The following is a 20,053-nucleotide window of genomic DNA, read 5'->3' on the forward strand; positions in this document are numbered from 1 at the left end:
AGCTCTGTACTTCAAATCTTGTATTTCTCTCTTATTTTCCCACTCAAATATGTTGTCTCTACTCTGATCAATGAAAATGTTGTTCATATGGTCACAGCTACGTCATTCTCCTATTCTTTGCCCTGCTAAGAATGCTGTCCTTCACTTTTTTTTTTTTCAAATCCTGTGTTTTAGGAATAGTCAAGTTCCCCCATCTCCTTTGAGTCCACTTTTGCTTTTGCTTTTTTTCACCATAGCAATACTTATTGTCTTTCCCACTTACTGTTCTGTTTTGAGATATATGATATCTTGTATTATTAATAAAAATGCCCTGTTTATATACCTTCTCTTCTTTGTATACTGTAAACTCCTGTAGAACAAGAATAATAGCTTTGATTTTTGTAGTTACTCTTTAAGGATATTTTCATCGAACTTGTAGTATATCCAGATTAACATATGGGTCAAGTGCAGTGGCTCACGTTTGTAATCTCGGTACTTTGGGAGGCCGAGGCAGGTAGATCACCTAAGGTTGGGAGTTCAAGACCAGGCTGGCTAACATGATGAGACTTTGTCTCTACTAAAAATACAAAAAAAAAAAAAAAAAAGAAAAAGTTAGCTGGGCGTGGTGGTGCATGTCTGTAATCCCAACTACTAAGGAGGCTGAGGCAGGAGAATCACTTGAACCCCAGAGGCGGAGGTTGTGGTGAGCTGAGATCATGCTACTGCACTCCAGCCTGGGAAACAGAGTGAGACTCTGTTTCAGAAAAAGAAAGAAAGAAAAACAGATTAACATATAATGAGAAATGGTTTGTATTTGCCACAAGATATTAGAACAAGGATTGGCAGGTTGTTAGAAGTGAGATACTAAGATGCTGTCAGACTACTGATACCCTTGATTTATAGGGGTAAAGAATTCAGATTTCAAGGGCTTTGGGGAAGGTTCCCCTCTGGAAAAGAATGACCTGCATATTGTTATGAGTTAGTGATTCTTCTATTTTAATAAAGCACCCCTTTAACATATTGTTAATTAACTGTTCCTTAAATAGCAATATTGTTTCCGTGTGAATATAAATTAAGTGGTAAAAGGCATAGAGTCATAGGGATGCGAGAGACACTTACTTTTCCACTGATACCTTTTGAATTTTTTTTTTTTTTTTTTTTTTTTTTTTTTAGTATTTTCATTTTTACCTGTTCAAATCTAACAAGTTGGAACTGTTTCTTGGATGGGTAAGTTATCAAACATTACCACCAGTGTAAAAGTCCTCAACATATATTTAATTGCTTTTATTTGTTAAATCAGCTTTATTAGGATGTAATTTACTTACAGTATAATTCACCAATTTTAAGTGTACAATTTGATGAGTTTTGGCGGATGTATACAGTTGTGTTCCACCATTACAACCAAATATGGATCATTTCCATCACCCTTAAAAGTTTGTTCCTGCCCTTTTGTAGTCGATCCTTTACCCTATCTCCTTGCTCCTGGCAACCACAGATCTACTTTCTATTACTACAGTTTTGCTGTTTCTAGGATTTTATATAAATGGAATCATGCAGTATGTAGTTTTTGCACCTGGCCTCTTTTAGATTTTACCTGTATATGGATCAGCAGTTTGTTCCTTTTTATTGCTGAGCAGTAGTTTACTGTGTGGCTATACCACAATTTGTTTATTCTGATTACTATATGTTGGAATTTTTCTTTTTCAGGGTTTAGCTATTATGAATAAAACAGTTATGCAGACACAGTGTTATGCAATATAAGTGTTTTTATGGACATATGTTTTTATTTTACTCGGATAATGTGTACGAAGCGATTGCTGAGTCATATGATAAGGGTATGTTTTAACTTTTCTAAGTAACTGCCGAACTGTTTTCCAAAGTGGCTGTACCATTTTGCATTCCTACCAGTTGCTCTATATCCTTTTCAACACTTGGTATTAACAGTTCTTTTTATTTTAGCTATCATTCTAATGAAAGTGTAATGGTAACTCATTACAGTTACATTACTTTTTATTTCCCTAAAATGATTAATTGTTTGAGCATTTTTTCATGTACTTTTTGGTCATTTGCATATGTACTTATGTAAAGTGTCCAAACCATTTCCCTATTTTTTATTTTCATTTGTATTTATGAAGGCAGCAGTGCAATGGCATGATCACAGCTCCCTGCAGCCTTGACTTCCTGGGCCCGAACAATCCTCCCACCTCACCCTCCTGAGTAGCTGGGAACGTAGGTGGGTACCTCCATGCCTGGCTAATTTTTAAACTTTTTGTAGATACTGGGGTCTCCCTATGTTGCCCAGGCTGGTCTTGAACTCCAAGGCTCAAACAGTCCTCCTGCCTTGGCCTCCCAAAATGTTGGGATTATACGCGTGAGCCCCAGTGCCCAGCCCCTAGTTTTGAAAAAACAGTTCTTTTTTTCCTTCTTATTGAGTTCTATATATACCTCTACATATTCTGGGTACAAGTCCTTTATCAGAGATGTTTTCCAATTTTTTTTCCAAGTCTATCGGCTTGTGCTTTCATTTTGTTAAGTGTGCCTTTTCAAAGAATAAGCCTTTAATTTTGATGAAGCCCAGTTTATTGATTTTTTTCTTTTGTGCTTTTTGTGGAGTGTTAAAGATTTTTATCTAAACGAATATCATTTAGATTGCCTCGTATGTTTTTCTAGTAGCTTATAATCTCATTTTTAGGCTTCTGATACATTTTTAGTTAATTATTGTATATGATGTGAGGTGTCGTATCTTTCCAAATGGGTATGTGATTGTTCCAGTTCCATTTGCTGAAAAAGACAAGAATTTTTCCATTTAATTACCTTAGCGTTTTCATTGAAAAATTAATTGACCATATATATGTGGGTTTATTTCTATTACATTTTTAAATTACTATCTTTATGACAATACCCTATTTTCTTGATTATTGTAGCTTATAGTCTTACAGTTAAGTAATATATAAGTCCTCCCACTTTCTCTTGTATTTCAAAATTGTTTTGGTTACTTTACATCCTCTACATTTTCATATAAAATTTTAAAAGCCTACTGGGATTTTGAATGGAATTGCATTGACTCTATAGATCTGTTTCAAGAAAATTAATATATTAAACAATATTGGGTGTTATGATCCACGAACATGATATGTCTCTTTCTTTACTTAGGTCTTTAATTTCTCTAACCAGTGTCTTGCAGTTTTTAGTGCATAATTCTTGCATGTATTTTTTGTTAAGTTTATTCCTATTATATGTTTAATACTATTATAAGTGACATCACATGCTATTATAATGCTAGCAATGCAATATTAGCAATGCTAGTATTGAAATACAGTATGACTAGTATTGAAGTATGGTACACTTTTTATATTTTGACCTTGTAACATTGCGATGTACTAAATGCACTATTTCTAATAGCTTTATTTAATTTTTGGTAAACTCTTAAAAGTGTTCTGCATAGACAATCATGTTGTCTGTAAATAAAGACAGTTTTTACTACTTCTTTTCTAATTTGTGTGCCTTTTATTAATCTTTCTTACCTTATTGCTTTGGTTAGGACCTACAGTGTTGAGTAAAAATGGAGAGGGAGGATATCCTTGCCCTCTTGTATTAGAAAGAAAATATTCAGTCCTTCCCTATTAAGTATGATATTAGCTATAGTTTCTTTCTGGATGCCTTTTATTAGGCTGAGGAAATTCCCTTCCATTCCCAGTTTGCTGAGGGTTATTTGTGAGTGAATGTTAAATTGAGATGACCTTATACTTTTTCTTTTAGTCTGTTAATCTGGTAAAATATCCTGATTGATATTCTAATGATAAAGCAACCTTGAATTCTGGGATAAATCCCATTTTGTCATTATCTGTTTATATGTATGTTGCTGAGTTTTATAGGATTTTGTTACAGATATTTTGTTATTTGTCTAAGGGATATTGGTCTGTAGTTAAATTTTCTTGTAGTATGTTTATCACTTTTTTCTTTTTTAAATCAGGGTAACACTGGCCTCATAAAATGAGTTGGGAAATGTTCCCCCTTTTGTTTTCAGGAGGGGTAAACCCCAACTTAATTATGAATTGGAAACCACAAAAGTTCACTTGTGGCACTTAAACAACTTAGTTCTTGTGACTGAAATAAGAAATATTTTAGTATTGAAGGGCGTGTTCTCCCTTTCAGATGGTCTCCAAATGATTATTTGTATGTAAAAACAAAAAGTAAAACAGAAAATAAAACAGCTTATGTAGGTATGCTTATATAGGCATTTGTAAAAATTGATATGCAAATTAAAATTTAATAACCTTGGATATTAATTTAATATCAATAAACCATAGATATGGTATATGAAAATATATTCACAGAGATGTTAATACTTATATTATTTTGTTTTTGTTCATGTAAACATTTTGTGAAATCTCTTGTACATTCTCATTGTCATACTTTGTTTATATTTCAACTTAACAACTTGTCAGTGGTAATTGTTACGTTACATTAAATTAAAAAAATTCTTTTTCTAGCATAATATTGTTCTATTAACAGTTCTTTGTGGCAAGAAACTATTCCTTGAACATGCAGTAGTTTTTAAATTGTATCCCATTTAGATGAGAAAACTGATAGATGTATTTAGATTGCTTAGTCACTGATTTGACCTCGTTGGGTGACTTTTTACATGTTGGTGTTAAAACTGTTCTATTTTCATCCAAAGCGCATTCTGTGAACTTTAGGATCAGGATGACAAATGCTGTCTACCGTCTAAAACGGTATCTGTTAAAATTGTTTTGGATGATTGGGAAGTTGGATTAAATGAATAAAAATGGTGAACTTTATTGAGTGACAAACATGAAACTCAACTTATATTTTTATGTGATGAAAATAGTTTGTTGCTCTCTTATGTATTTAAAAAATATTAGAATTTTAACCTTGTGAAGAGCTTTGTAAACATTTGCTACATATATTTTGTCTACCTAGTTTTGATAAATATTATTGATATTAAGTACATATTTTAAATAAATAATGAGAAAAAAGAAATAGTAAATCTCAGCGATGGATGTTTAAAAAGTACCAAAAAATACCAGATTTTATAAATATTGATAACCTGTCATAAGAAAAATAATCTGTGAGAATATTAAATACATTAGAGTAAGACTATAGGAGAAGTATTGAGAGGCGTTTATAGTTCTGTGTTAGACATGTAATAAAAATATGTTGTTAGGAAATGGGTTAAGTGATTAGGGAAGCATTGTCTTTTCTTACTATAGAAATAGAAGCATGCATACTTGGAAATGGCAAGAAAATAGTACAGTGTTTTGAAGCTTTTTTTGATAATGGGCATGTAGCTTTTAACTAACTAAGCCTGAGGTGGGGTTGGGATGGGATTAAGGGAGGTAAGGTACTAGCTCTGAGAGTCTGTGAAATCCTGCTTCGTTTAAAGTAGACCGAAATGAACTAAGTGACATGAATAAGGTTTTATAATGACTAAGTTTATCAACTTCAAGTTTAGAGCTAAGAAAACTAAAATTGAACATTGAAAATTATATTTTTTAAAATGTTGGTTTATCTTACTTGATGAGTACAAGGTAGAGGAAAACTGGGCAAATAGGGTGATGATTGTTTTATGGAACAAGGACTTTTTAAAAATAATATTAAATCTATTATGTGATGTTGTTAAAATATTAGTTTCATCCATGCATAGATTGAGGTGCAAGAGGATTTGTGTTCTTAAATTGGTGTTGATTTTATTTGCATCTCATAAGAAAATTGAGCATATTAGTAAAATACAATGTAATTTGTAGAGCCCAGAATAGATTTAGTATCTTTTCTAAGTACCTGAAATGTAAATTTTAGGTTTTATTGGCCCCTGCCTTCCATCGTTCAATTTGTCACATTCCCTACAATAAAGCTTATGGTTTGTGTATTCATATCTAAGCTGGGTTGTAAGCCAGAGTAATGGTAGAAGGCAAGAGGAAGATCCCAGACTAGGGTCCTTTGATGTGTAACCAACCATCTTTTTTAGTTGAACATTTGTTATAATAAAGTTTTTTTCCTCCATCATGTCACTATATCATTGTTTAAAACCCCTTTCCTCGATTACAAAAGCAACACGTACGTTATGAAGAGGAAAGGAACTACACCCATACTCTTACCATCCATGGATAACATAGATACCCTTCTTTAGGTAAAATACTTTCAAAATGAAATTGTGTTAGAGTCATTATTGGAAGATGTCCTCTTTTAAATTCTACCTTCTATCAAACTATAACTTACTCTGAGTAAAATGGATAAGAATGTAGTAGGATGAGATAACTAGGGGCTGAAGTGATACTTCAAGAGAAGATTGAGAAGGAAAAGAATCCCCATGAAATTACTGAAGCACAGAACAAAAAGGGAGGAGCAAAACAAAAAATTCTGACCCTCACGAGTGTGTCTATGGAAATGTAAAGTTATATAAATAAGTATTGTTATGTATTATGTATACTTTCACTTATTATTCATACCATTTATTTTGATTTGTGTCTCTTTTTAGTTAGCTCACTGCATCCAAATGTAAAACAGTGTCTTCATAATAGAGGAGTGCCCAGTAAGTGTGCCAATTTTATGTTTTCCAGTCCTTTATTCTCAGAATTTAATCAGTAGAATCTTGTCCTGAAACTTACCACGTGTCTTCCACTTTTCACAGATGTGATTGGGGTAGAAATTCTTCCTGTTTATCTGAATGAGAACCCTTTGGTAAAATTCCTTTGATTCTGAGATAACTAGATGAAATGTGTTGCATAAATCATGTCACAGCAAACAGTTGTCACCTGGCACTAGAGCTTGATGAAATTTAAAAGTGTTGGCTCATTGCCTGTAGTGTTCAGTTACAGTTCTATAGAAAGTCTGTTTGTACAGATGAAGCAGTTCTTGGTGTAATGCAAGATTCATCTCTCAAGTGATAGGGCGCATATGAGTTTATTCCAGAGATCTTTACTCTGAGCTCCCAAGACATAGTCAGAGGGGCATTGTTTTAATTTCTCATTGCTCTCCCTTTGGCACACTTATAAGAAAATGAACAGATCTTCAATTTGGTGAAATTCTTAGCATTTATTTAATTCAGTGTCTGCTGCAATTCAGGAATGTTTTCAATAGTATTCTTGGCAGATAATCAAATTTGAGTTTTAAGATGCTGCTTTTATCTGTAACTACTTATTCCCTGTCAGCTCCTGTCTTCACTTTCTTCTACTACCAAAGTTTCTACATCCATCTTTACTTATTGGTAGTTTAGTCTTATACTTAGCCTTTTCTTACAGAATAACAAAGATCTATTAAGCATGTGTAGATAAAGGGTAATGAACCCATGTTCATTGACTCCAGAAGAAACTACAACTACAGGACTGTATTCTTTACACTGTGCCAAACTTTATTCCTAAAAGCTACATTAGATTTTGCCATTCCCCGGCTTTAAAGCCTTTGTCACCTATAGGAAAACATACAGACTTTGGGGGTCATAAAACAGGTGTATATCTGCTTTAAAAAAAATCACTTTGTTTCTATTTCCCACCCCCATTACTCTTCTGCTCCATAGGTAAATTCTGATGTTTCTGATCTGAATCTTTTTATTTGTATGTGTCCTTGTAAAACATGTAGATTTATTTTGTGTGCAGACAAATACTGGACGTGCCTGTATTTTAAATTTGCATTACTTGTGTTTTGCTCTAGACATTTTTTATTTTGACCTCAGCACTGTTTTAAAGATCTGTCTGTATCATTGGCATACATCTATATTGCTACTCCTAACTGCTGCATAGTATTCTTTAGAGAGTATTTGCTTTGTTTTATTTATTCTATATATTGGAGACTTACATTACAAGGCCTTTTTTATAACTGACCCCATATTTTTAAGTTATCTCTTGGAATTACACTTCATGCACCTTAAATCCTAGCTGCATCATTCCCGTATGAAAACAATGTCCTTTTTTATATTGCCATGCCTTTGCACATGCTGTTCCCTAGGATACTTCCAGTCTTCTAATGACTGCTTCCTCACGACTCAACTCAGATGTCATTTCCTTGATGAAGACTTAAGCAGCTATTTCATGCTTGAGCTAGTTGCTGTGTACTCTGCTCACACAGCACTTATTTTTATCTTGGGAATATAGAAGCCTACAATTCCACCTAGCAGTCTATATATCTGTCTAGATTCCTTGAAGACAGAGACCAGATAGATCTCAGGTATCTTTGTATTCTTTACTCTAGTTTGGTGAATTGCGTATAGATGGCAATCAGTAAAACATTCATTGAATGAGTGAATTGTGTGGAGTTCCTTAAAGTGAAACACTGACCATATAAGCAAAAATGGTTCTCATAAGTAAGAAAAGGTTGAGACACAAATACAAATGTCATATAAAGCTGAGAGAATAGCATACAGGAAGCTGAATCCTAAAATGAATTGAGGCTTGTAAAGATACTAAGTACTGGAACATGTTATGTTCAGATCATGAAAAAAATAATAATAAAAGAATAAACTACTGGTTGGGACAGATGTAACACTGGATAGTAGAGTGAAAGCAGAGTTATGGAACTCCTGGGTTTTTAATTTCTCTATCAAAAGAAAATGATACTCAAGTTCAGTAAAGAACACTAATGACAGTAGCAAGGGAATTGAAGTTAAGAAAGGTAAAACAATGATGAGAAAGCACTTTTTTGCTCTCAACTAGTTAATGTCCTTGGATTAAAAGACTTGCAAATATGAATGGTTAGGTAATCTTTGAACCATTATGACCAGTAACAGAGATGACAGAAAACTAATGATCATGGAGATACTGTTTTTATTTTCAAAAAAGAGAGAAAAAGGTAGAATTCTGCTATTTTAAGATTAGTAGGTTTTATGTTTATCCTTGGGACAATTCTTTTCTTTTGTTTTTTTTTTGTTTTGTTTTGTTATTTTTTTTTTTGGAGATGGAGTCTCGCCCTCTTTCCAGGCTGGAGCGCAATGACATGATCTCGGCTCACAGCAACCTCTGCCTCCCAGTTCAAGCTATTCTCCTGCCTTAGCCTACCAAGTAGCTGTGATTACAGGCACATACCACCACGCCCAGCTAATTTCTATAGTAGAGACAGGGTTTCACCATGTTGGCCAAGATGGTCTCGATCTCTTGACCTCGTGATCCATCTGCCTCAGCCTCCCAAAGTGCTGGGATTACAGGCATGAGCCACCGTGCCTGGCCCTTGGGACAATTCTTTAACTGATGATTAGACAGATGACTTGTGAGGACTTACCTAGAAAAGGAGCAGTCCTCTAGGGACCACATGGGCTCACCAGGAGTGTGTCATGTTAAATATGTGATTTTTTTTTCTCCCTATATAGTTGGAGTAAGTTGATTTTAGTAAGGTTTCAGACAGTGTCTCATGAAATGTTTATGAAATATTTAACAGATGGCCAAATTGGGAGTTGGGTTATTGGGCCAGGTAAATTAATGGATGGTTGAAATATTTTGATGAATGAATTGATATCAGCTTGGAGAAAGGTATTTCCAGTGACATGACGTGGCCGTTTTTCTCACTCTGTTCTATTAATCATTTTTATCATGGACTTGGATTAAACAGGCACATCATATTTGCATATCACATAAAGCTGGGAGCAAAAGCTAATAGTTTGGATGAAGGAATTAGGATTGAAAAAAGCTTAGCCATCTGAAGTGATTGGCTGAAACTAAGATGGTCTGTAATAATGATTAACATAAAATTTTGCATATAGGTTTGTCAGATTATCACACTAGCCACGAATCAAATGGATATGTTTTAAAGGAAGTTCATGTGAAAAGACCTGGGAAGTTGTGCCTTAACTGTCACTGCCATGTCCCACAGTGCCATAGTTTGAATGTGTCTCCTCCAAAAGTGAGATGTAGAAATTTAAGGGCCAATGTGATATTATTAGAGCGTGGGACCTTTAAGAGGTCATAAGGTCATGAGGACTCCTTCCCTTGTGAGTGGGAATAAGACCACTGTAAAAGTAGCTTTCCACAGCCTTCAGGAGCTTGCTTTTCTGCCTTCTGCCATGTGAGGACACAGTTTTCCTCCACTCTGGAGGATGCAGCCCTCACCAGACAACCAAACCTGCCTACACCTTGACTTCCAGCCACGGATTGTCAGATATAAGTTTTTGTTCTTTGTAAATTACCCAGTCTCAGGTATTGCTCTGTCAGCACAAACTAAAACACAAGTGTAGACTGTTTTAATAGAAGTGAAGTACTTGGAATGGGGAAGTGCAGTCTCTGTACTGATGATGAGATACCATTGTATTCATTTATGGTTTCCAGGTTTTAAGAAGTATCTCGGAACTTTATTTTTTGTTTTATTATTATTATTATTATACTTTAAGTTCTAGGGTACATGTGCATAACGTGCAGCTTTGTTACATATGTATACTTGTGCCATGTTGGTGTGCTGCACCCATCAACTCGTCAGCACCCATCAACTCGTCATTTATATCAGGTATAACTCCCAGTGCAATCCCTCCCCCCTACCCCCTCCCCATGATAGGCCCCGGTATGTGATGTTCCCCTTCCCGCGTCCAAGTGATCTCATTGTTCAGTTCCCACCTATGAGTGAGAACATGCGGTGTTTGGTTTTCTGTTCTTGCGATAGTTTGCTGAGAATGATGGTTTCCAGATGCATCCATGTCCCTACAAAGGACATGAACTCATCCTTTTTTATGGCTGCATAGTATTCCATGGTGTATATGTGCCACATTTTCTTAATCCAGTCTGTCAGTGATGGACATTTGGGTTGATTCCAAGTCTTTGCTATTGTGAATAGTGCCGCAATAAACATACGTGTGCATGTGTTTTATAGCAGCATAATTTATAATCCTTTGGGTATATACCCAGTAATGGGATGGCTGGGTCATATGGTACTTCTAGTTCTAGATCCTTGAGGAATCGCCATACTGTTTTCCATAATGGTTGAACTAGTTTACAGTTCACCAACAGTGTAAAAGTGTTCCTATTTCTCCACATCCTCTCCAGCACCTGTTGTTTCCTGACTTTTTAATGATTGCCATTCTAACTGGTGTGAGATGGTATCTCATTGTGGTTTTCATTTGCATTTCTCTGATGGCCAGTGATGATGAGCATTTTTCATGTGTCTGTTGGCTGTATGAATGTCTTCTTTTGAGAAATGTCTGTTCATATCCTTTGCCCACTTTTTGATGGGGTTGTTTGTTTTTTTCTTGTAAATTTGTTTGAGTTCTTTGTAGGTTCTGGATGTTAGCCCTTTGTCAGATGAGTAGATTGCAGAAATTTTCTCCCATTCTGTAGGTTGTCTGTTCACTCTGATGGTAGTTTCTTTTGCTGTGCAGAAGCTCTTTAGTTTAATTAGATCCCATTTGTCAATTTTGGCTTTTGTTGCCGTTGCTTTTGGTGTTTTAGACATGAAGTCCTTGCCCATGCCTATGTCCTGTATGGTATTATCTAGGTTTTCTTCTAGGGTTTTTATGGTATTAGGTCTTACATTTAAGTCTTTAATCCATCTTGAATTAATTTTTATATAAGGAGTAAGGAAAGGATCCCGTTTCAGCTTTCTACTTATGGCTAGCCAATTTTCCCAGCACCATTTATTAAATAGGGAATCCTTTCCCCATTTCTTGTTTCTCTCAGGTTTGTCAAAGATCAGATGGCTGTAGATGTGTGGTATTATTTCTGAGGACTCTGTTCTGTTCCATTGGTCTATATCTCTGTTTTGGTACCAGTACCATGCTGTTTTGGTTACTGTAGCCTTGTGGTATAGTTTGAAGTCAGGTAGCGTGATGCCTCCAGCTTTGTTCTTTTGACTTAGGATTGTCGTGGCAATGCGGGCTCTTTTTTGGTTCCATATGAACTTTAAAGCAGTTTTTTCCAATTCTGTGAAGAAACTCATTGGTAGCTTGATGGGGATGGCATTGAATCTATAAATTACCTTGGGCAGTATGGCCATTTTCATGATATTGATTCTTCCTATCCATGAGCATGGTATGTTCTTCCATTTGTTTGTGTCCTCTTTTATTTCATTGAGCAGTGGTTTGTGGTTCTCCTTGAAGAGGTCCTTTACATCTCTTGTAAGTTGGATTCCTAGGTATTTTATTCTCTTTAGCAATTGTGAATGGAAGTTCATTCATGATTTGGCTCTCTGTTTGTCTGTTACTGGTGTAAAAGAATGCTTGTGATTTTTGCATATTTATTTTGTATCCTGAGACTTTGTTGAAGTTTCTTATCAGCTTAAGGAGATTTTGGGCTGAGACGATGGGATTTTCTAAATATACAATCATGTCATCTGCAAACAGGGACAATTTGACTTCTTCTTTTCCTAACTGAATACACTTGATTTCTTTCTCTTGCCTGATTGCCCTAGCCAGAACTTCCACCACTATGTTGAATAAGAGTGGTGAGAGAGGGCATCCCTGTCTTGTGCCAGTTTTCAAAGGGAATCTTTCCAGTTTTTGCCCATTCAGTATGATATTGGCTGTGGGTTTGTCATAAATAGCTCTTATTATTTTGAGATAAGTTCCATCAATACCTAATTTATTGAGCGTTTTTAGCATGAAGGACTGTTGAATTTTATTATAAAAAAATTACGAAGAATCAGAATGGTTTTCTAACATAACTTTTGTGTGTGTAGTGTAGAGAAATTATTAGAATAATAACTATTTTCAGATATTTAAGGCTGAAAGAATTAACCTAGTTCTATATTTGCTCAGCTTTTAAATCATGTTATCTATTAGCAGGCTGAAAATTGTGCCAAGCACTGGGGATATAATAGTGACTAAAAACAGAAATACTGACCTCCTTTTTACTCTTTATGGCACTGACAGTCTGATGGAAAAGGCAGACATTAACCAAGTAATTACATGAGTAAATGTAAATTGCAACTATGGTAACTTCAGTGAAGTAGAAGTATACAGTGTCATGAAAAAGAGTATATAGTAGGAGCATTTGATTTACTTAGTAAGGTAAGGGAAGGGAAGGGAAGGCTTGCCTGAAGTAAGAAAGAATATGCATTGACTAGGTGAAAAGAGGTGGAGAAGGATCTAGGGTGAGTAAGCATGGTGCTTAAGAAAAACAGCCTGTCTGATGTGCACAGAATCTGCTCTAAACCTGAAATGGTAGGAAGGGATGAGGCCACTTAGCCTATAAAGACCTTGGTAAAGAAGTCTATTCCTTATGTAGAAATAGTGAGAAACATTTGCTGGTCTTACATAGAAGACTATCTGATTTAAATTTGGGAAGATATTTCTGGCTACAGTGTGGGGAATTGACTAGAGAGCATTTACTAAAACACCTAAGGAAGAACTCCAGTTGCGTGGACGAGGGGGCATTGTGCTGCAAGAAATAGGACCTATCAGGGAAAGTGGAATTCAGTTCTGAAGATGAGGTGGGAGACAATGAAGATACATTTAGGGGCAGGAGCCTTGGGTATGCATCTCAGTTTTACCACTCATAGTTTAGTGGCCTTGTGTAAATCACATTATTTCTGTGTCCCTGATTTAATTGTACCACATTTTTCTCATAGGTTTTGTTGAGATTAGATGATTTGATACATTTGTGAATGGCTTATAAACTGTGAAACATTATATAAAATGAAAGATTTGTCTGGAAAAAATAGTCAATAATAGCCATTATTGGACAGGTTAGCCTAGTCATAAAATGGGATTTCTTCAGTGGTTCCTAGTCTTAACTACTTGGAATAGATGATTCTTTAAGATTTTTATCGTTGTAGTTTCAGATTTCCCTATCTCTTCTCAGTTGCTTTGGAGCAGCCTAAACATTTATAGCAGGTCCATGCTTTTTGGCTTTCTAGTGGCAACCAAGTAGCTTGATGTGATTTTAAATCAGTTTTACACATGGTCTTTCTCTTATATGTTATCTCAGATGTAAGAGGCAATTTAAGGAATCTTGTAGCAAAATCTAAAGCAAAGAATTAGAAAGTATTAAAAAATTCTCAATTTATCTTTTGGTAAGGTAGAACATACATATCTGAAGTTACATTCAAGTACATAGAGATATACATGTATTTTGAGTGTTGCCTGTGTGTATGTATGTTTTTGTGGGAAGCTATGCAAATACAGATCCTATGACTAGAAATATACCTTTAGTTTTTGAAATGGTTTATTTTACAACCCAAGATAAAATAGAAATCAGGGTAAAATATACTGTTTAGCTACTTTCTTGAGGCAGGAAAGGAATGACATTCCTAATTCATAGCAAAGAGTGCGTGTAGGTAACATTAATTATTCACATATTTGTGCACACAAAATCTACTCACATATCCATTTAAACAGCTAATATATTTATATGTACTACTCCAACCTGTATTTTTACTAAAATTATTTATGTATCTTTTCACTAGTCTCAAAAACCGATGCCCAATTTAAATGTGGACATACCTTTTTTTACAGTGAACTAAGGCAAAAGGCTGGGGTATATTTAAAAATATATTTAAAATATTTAAAACATCTAAATTTATGCCATCTTCTGGGATAATGCCAAAGACAATTTCAACAGTAGCACTCTGCACAATTAAACATGTTTTATGTCACTGTTCTTAAATTTTTTGTTGCTTTATTGTTCATTAGAAGTACTTTTTTTTTTTTTTTTTTTGGAGGCAGGGTCTTGCTTTGGTGCTCAGGCTGGAGTGCAGTGGCACCATCTTGGCTCACTGCAACTTCTGCCTTCTGGGTTCAAGTAATTCTCATGCCTCAGCCTCCCAAGTAGCTGGGATTATAGGCATGTGCCACCATGCCTGGCTAATTTTTGTATTTTTAGTAGAAACAGGGTTTCACCATGTTGGCCAGGCTGGTCTCGAACTCCTGGCCTCAAGTGACCCACCCTCCTTGGCCTCCCAAAGTTCTGGCATTGCCAGCGTTACAGGCATGAACCATCGTGCCCAGACGGAATTATTCAATTCTAAGTAGGTATGACTTCTGCATGTGTCTTAGGATTTGGGGCATTTCTATGCAGAAGAAATACTGTTCATTTTAGTTAGTTACTGATAAGTATTTAGTTCCCTAATGAACTAGGAATAATAATTGCTGAAAGTCAATTGCATTTGGTGGGTGTTTACACTTGGGAGTTGCTTCTGGATCCATAGCTGAGTAGAAGACATGACAGAGTGATAAATCAGATCTCCTCCGCAGACTTCCATTTATACTGATAATGACCATAATAGATGTGCCTGTCACTAGGCTAAGAAATTTACATGTGTTTTTATTTAATCTTTCCAACAGTCTTATGGGATGTGGGTACTGTTATTCCTGTTTTGCAGATGAAGAAGCTCGGATTTAGTGAGGTTAAATAACTAGTAAGTAGAAAGGGCTATGTTCCATCCTAAGTCACTTTTGATTCCAAGACTGCTATGCTATTTTGAAACAGCTGATTTGGTACAAAAGAACTTGATTGAAATCATTTTAGTCTAATCTCCTGGAGCCATACTACTGTCTATAGTACTATATTAAAAAGAGATAATACACAGATAGCAGATACAAAGGTTGAAATCAGAAACCTGTAGTATTCCCTGAGTAATAGTGGATTTCTTGTTGCTTTTATAATAAGTTTTAAAATAGCTAATGCGTACACATAGTAAAAAATAATTCAGATAGCCAGAGTGTCTATGGAGTGTAAAGTATGTCTTTTTCCCACACCAGCCTCCTATTCCCCCACACAGAAGCAACCATTGTACCTAAATTATGGTTATTCTTCCAAATACGGTGTTAACATGAATTTATTTTTATTTTTATTTTTTTTGCCCAGGCTGGAGTACAGTGGCACAATCATAGTTCACTGCAGTGCCAAACTCTTGAGCTCAAGCAATCTTCCTGCCTCAGCCTCTGTGGTAACTGGGACTAGCAAGCATGTGCCACCAGGCACAGCTATTATTTTTATTATTTTATAGAGCTGGTGTCTCCCTATGTTGCCCAAGCTGGACTCAAACTCCTAGTGTCAAGCAATTCTCCTGCCTTGGCCTCCCAAAGCACTGAGATAAGAGGCTTGAGCCACTGTACCTGGCCAGTAGTTGGTTTTTTATAAAATGATATTTGAACATCAATTCTTAAGAAAACTAAAAGAGCCAGATCTTGTACCAGATTGACATCTGAGTGGGCCAAGCTAGAGAAGGCTGGAGAAGGATGCAGATGACACACTTTCAGTGATGGGAGTGTCAGATAGGGCATCAGCGTTACCCACCGTCCCCATAGGGGTAACAGAAAGCCCTTGCAGCAGGTTTGCCTTGTTTCATAGATGAGAAAATTGGTTATTTGAGTCATGTAGACAGTTGCAGGTGGAGCACAACTCAGATGCAGAAATATGCTTCTCATTTTTCCAATTCTATTTCAGCACAAGTGACTTGCAGATTTGAGAGTGTAACAAAGAATTGTACAATTGAAATTGTACAATTCCAAAATTGACTAAGGGTTTCTACTGGTAAGCTAAGTAGCAAACTTCAGATAACCAAAGTCAGTAGCAGATATTAAAAAAAAAAAACCAAAATAACTTTTAAAATACATTTTTGTTATTTTAGAATAAATTTAGATTTACAGAAAGCATGTAAAGATATTAAACGGAGTTCCCATGTAAGCTACACCCAGTTTCCCCTATTATTAATAGGTTTCTCCACTATGAAGTTACTCTGGAAGGAAGTCACTATATGCAGCCCACACGTAAGGAGTGGAAGATTATGTTCCACTTTCATGAGGGCTAAGTAAATTATTTGGAATGCTTCTACACAAGAGATATGTCTCTCATTCTGTTTATTTTTTCAGTCAAAACTTATTTATTGTCTTTTTGAGGCTCTCTTTGTTGCCCAGGCTAGAGTGTGGTGGTGTAATTGTAGCTCACTGCAGCCTAGACCTCCTGGGCTCAAGCCATCCCCCTACCTCAGCCTCCTAAGTAGCTGGGACTACAGACACACCACCATGCCCTGCTAATATTTGTAATTTTTGAGAGATGGGGTTTCACCATGTTACCTAGGCTGATCTTGAACTCCTGGGCTCAAGCGAACTTCCTACTTCAGGCTCCCAAAGTTCTGAGATTGCTGGTGTGAGTCACCATCCCCAGCCTCAATCATTTACATACATAAATATGGCTCATGGATTATATCGTTTTTGGGTTATAATCCAGTACTACAGTTTTATTGCTCAAATTGTTCCAGCTTTGGCCATTGAGAGTTCTTTTAATTGGCTTCTGTATCTCTTTAACACACTTTCATCATTGTGTTTTATTTTTGTTTTCTTTTTTGAGCACTTCTTCACTTTTCTACACTACAGGATGCTCCAGATTTGCCTTTTATATTTCCTGCTTCACTCCTAGATTTAGCTCTTTTTCCATGGAATTCTGATTCTTTTTACTGGAAAATAGTGTTGGAAACCAAGATCTGGGTGCCAGTTGTAATTGCAGCTCTTTTAAAACCAAATATTGAATAGAAAAGGAAGTTTTAGCCATTTTCCCAGGTAGTACTAAATTTAGGCATTGTAATAATTTATTTTATTTCACTGGACTGTAAAATTTGCATGAGTGAATTGAATGAAATGATCCTAGGATTTTTAAGGGAAAATTCTAAGAATTCTTATTACTCTTTTCTGCTACTCTTTAAAAAAATTTCTGTACTTGATATCACTTGATTTGATTTTTTGTGTGTGTGTCCTTGCCCAAAAAACTTGAGGCAAAACTTCAAAACGTGGTCATCTGAAGCAGGTTGAGATTAACTCTGGATTATTGGAAAGACTTTAAACTCCATTAGGAAAATTAACAAACATGTAGTCTATGAAAGACATGTAATTCATATTTATGTAAAAGAATAATACTTTCTTCCACCTTCAGACATCTAAGATTTTAAAAAATGTTCTTTTTAAAAGAAATAATAGTACTTTCTTTTGTATCACCAAACATTTCAAATTTGTGTGTTGAACAGATGATTGGGGAGAATCTTTTGTTAAGGAAAGAGAAAAACAAAAAAAAATAGTTAAAAAAAAGAAAAAAAAAGACTTCTCAGCACAGTTAAAATACATTTTAACTATGTTTTATGTTGTTTTAAACAGACATTCCCTCTTATGTATTTCGTCTTTCTGACACCAGAATTGAGATTTTCTTAATCTAATTGAGATTTTCTTAATCTGGGGTATTTTCACATAGATCAAACATCTCATTTTTAGAGGTTTTAAAGGGATTTATTTGTATGTGTGTGATTGCAATCTTAGTAGTACTGATGAACCTTTTTGAAGCTTATATTTTAATTTTATTTTTTTCTCTGCCTTGCCAGGCAAATATTCTCTTTAGCATCTACCATTTCAATAAACAAGTTGAATGTTACAGCCCATCAAGCAACCAGGTCAGTAGAATCATAGGATCTGATAGGTGAGTGCATAAACTATAAAAACCAAAATCATTTTCAAAGAATTAACCAAATGTTTTTATCCTGGGCTACGATGATCACTATTTGTCCTAAACTATTTTAATTTTCTGTGTCGTAGGTTTTTTTTTTTTTCTTGAGACAGGGTCTCGCTCAGTCGCCTAGGCTAGAGTGCAGTGGTGTGATAATAGCTCACTGCAGCCTCAGTAATTGTAGCTTCAATCTCTTGGGCTCAAACGATCCTCCTCCCTCAGCCTCTGGAGTGACTGCTACTACAGATATGCACTTCCACACCTGCTAATTTTTTTCCTTTTTAGCAAAGACAGGGTCTTGCCATGTTGCCCATGCTGGTCTTGAACTCCTGAGCTTAGGAGCTCCTTGGCCTCCCCAGTTGCTGGGATTACAGGTGTGGGGCACTGTGCCTGGCCAATTTTCCATATCTTAGTTTAACTGTGAAGAATAGTCTTTTAAATCAATGTGAATAGAAAAGTGTCAAATAAACCAATAGTGTACAGTTGTAATTAGTGAAGAAGCACAGCACCAATGAGGAAAATAACCAGGCAGGTAAAAACTGAGGCAAGGGTAAATGAAACTATCTCTAATAAATAAGCAAACATGACCAGTGCATAGAAAAACTGTGCGAGGCAGAGAAGCTCCAAGAGCTCTGGGATGAAAATAGCTGGGAATCCTCAAGAGGGATGGAACTGAGTGTAGAGATGGGGAAATAATTTTGAAATGTTGAGGCCCACACTTGAAGAGCCTAGAAACAATGATCTTGGACACGACAGAAGGAAATTAAGTGTCTACAGTATGCTAGGTGTTGCTCTTCTATGTATTAATATGATATCATTTAATTCTTACCTCTATTCTTTGAGGGAGGGTATTATTAGTAACAATATGACAGATGGAGAAAATGAGGTACAAAGGGGGTTGAGAACATGCTGCAAATCACACAGCAACTAATTGGGGGTAAACTCAAAGGGCCTCATTTTTAATTTTAAAGTAGTTTGGGGATAAAGATAATAGAATCAACTAGGTGTAGCATAGGTGCAGATTTTTAGGGCCTAGGTCACCCATCAGTACTTCTTTGGAGTTTTCTGGGTTGAATTGGTTAAAAGAAAAGAGTTTAAAATTGTTACATTTAGATTTAGGTAGTTTATTGTAGTTTAAAAATGTGGGTTATGGCTGGGTGCAGTGGCTTACACCTGCAAACCCAGTGCTTTGAGAGGTCAAGGTGGAAAGATCACTTGAGGCCAGACGTTTGAGACCAGCCTGGGCAACATAGCAAGACTCTTTCCTTACAGAAAATTTGAAGAATTGGCCAGATGTGGTAGAATGCATCTATAGTCCTAGCTACTTGGGAGGCTGAGGCGGGAGGATCACTTGGGACTAGGAAGGAATTTGAGGCTGCAATTCAAGCTGTGATGGTGCCACTGCAGTCTAGCCTGGGTGACAGAGTGAGACCGTTCTCTATTTTTTTTTTTTAAAGAAGAAAAAGAAATACGTGGATTATAATAAACTGCTGTATTGTGGGAGGGCCTCTGAATGGACAGAGGACTCTTGGTGATACAGCTGATGTAGCAAATGGATTTGGGGATGCAAAGGTCGAAAGGGAACTTTGAACAGGATCCTTTGTCAAGATCCCTACCAACTGTAGAGAATGATTTTTGACTCTCCTTTTTTGGAAAGGATCGTTTTTAAGAGATTACTCTTAGACTCTGGCAAAAGGATTGTTAGTATATTAGTC

At 35.8% G+C, this 20,053-nt stretch overlaps 1 protein-coding gene and 1 pseudogene across 25 annotated transcripts in view; one reads left to right on the forward strand and one right to left on the reverse strand.

The window, feature by feature from the left end:
• RFX3 (regulatory factor X3) overlaps positions 1-20,053 on the forward strand; it is a 312,030-nt gene that overhangs the window by 57,732 nt on the left and 234,245 nt on the right. For 8 of the 25 annotated variants that reach the window (XR_012424754.1, XR_012424756.1, XM_005581818.4 and 5 more), the window contains exon 2: positions 18,217-18,285. The exons of 12 other annotated variants lie outside the window; for them this stretch is intronic. Coding sequence is in view for 6 of the 13 variants with exons in the window: in XM_005581818.4 (XP_005581875.1) it covers positions 18,261-18,285 (25 nt within the window). In the remaining 7 variants the exon portion in view is untranslated. Of the gene's footprint in view, positions 1-18,216; positions 18,312-20,053 lie in introns of all 25 variants that reach the window. 5 more of the 25 variants (XM_074017567.1, XM_045373200.3, XM_074017570.1 and 2 more) reach the window with 1 other exon arrangement.
• Positions 297-998, reverse strand: LOC123569123 (uncharacterized; annotated as a pseudogene).

The sequence above is a fragment of the Macaca fascicularis genome, chromosome 15 (assembly GCF_037993035.2).
Source record: "Macaca fascicularis isolate 582-1 chromosome 15, T2T-MFA8v1.1".
Classification (NCBI taxonomy): domain Eukaryota; kingdom Metazoa; phylum Chordata; class Mammalia; order Primates; family Cercopithecidae; genus Macaca; species Macaca fascicularis.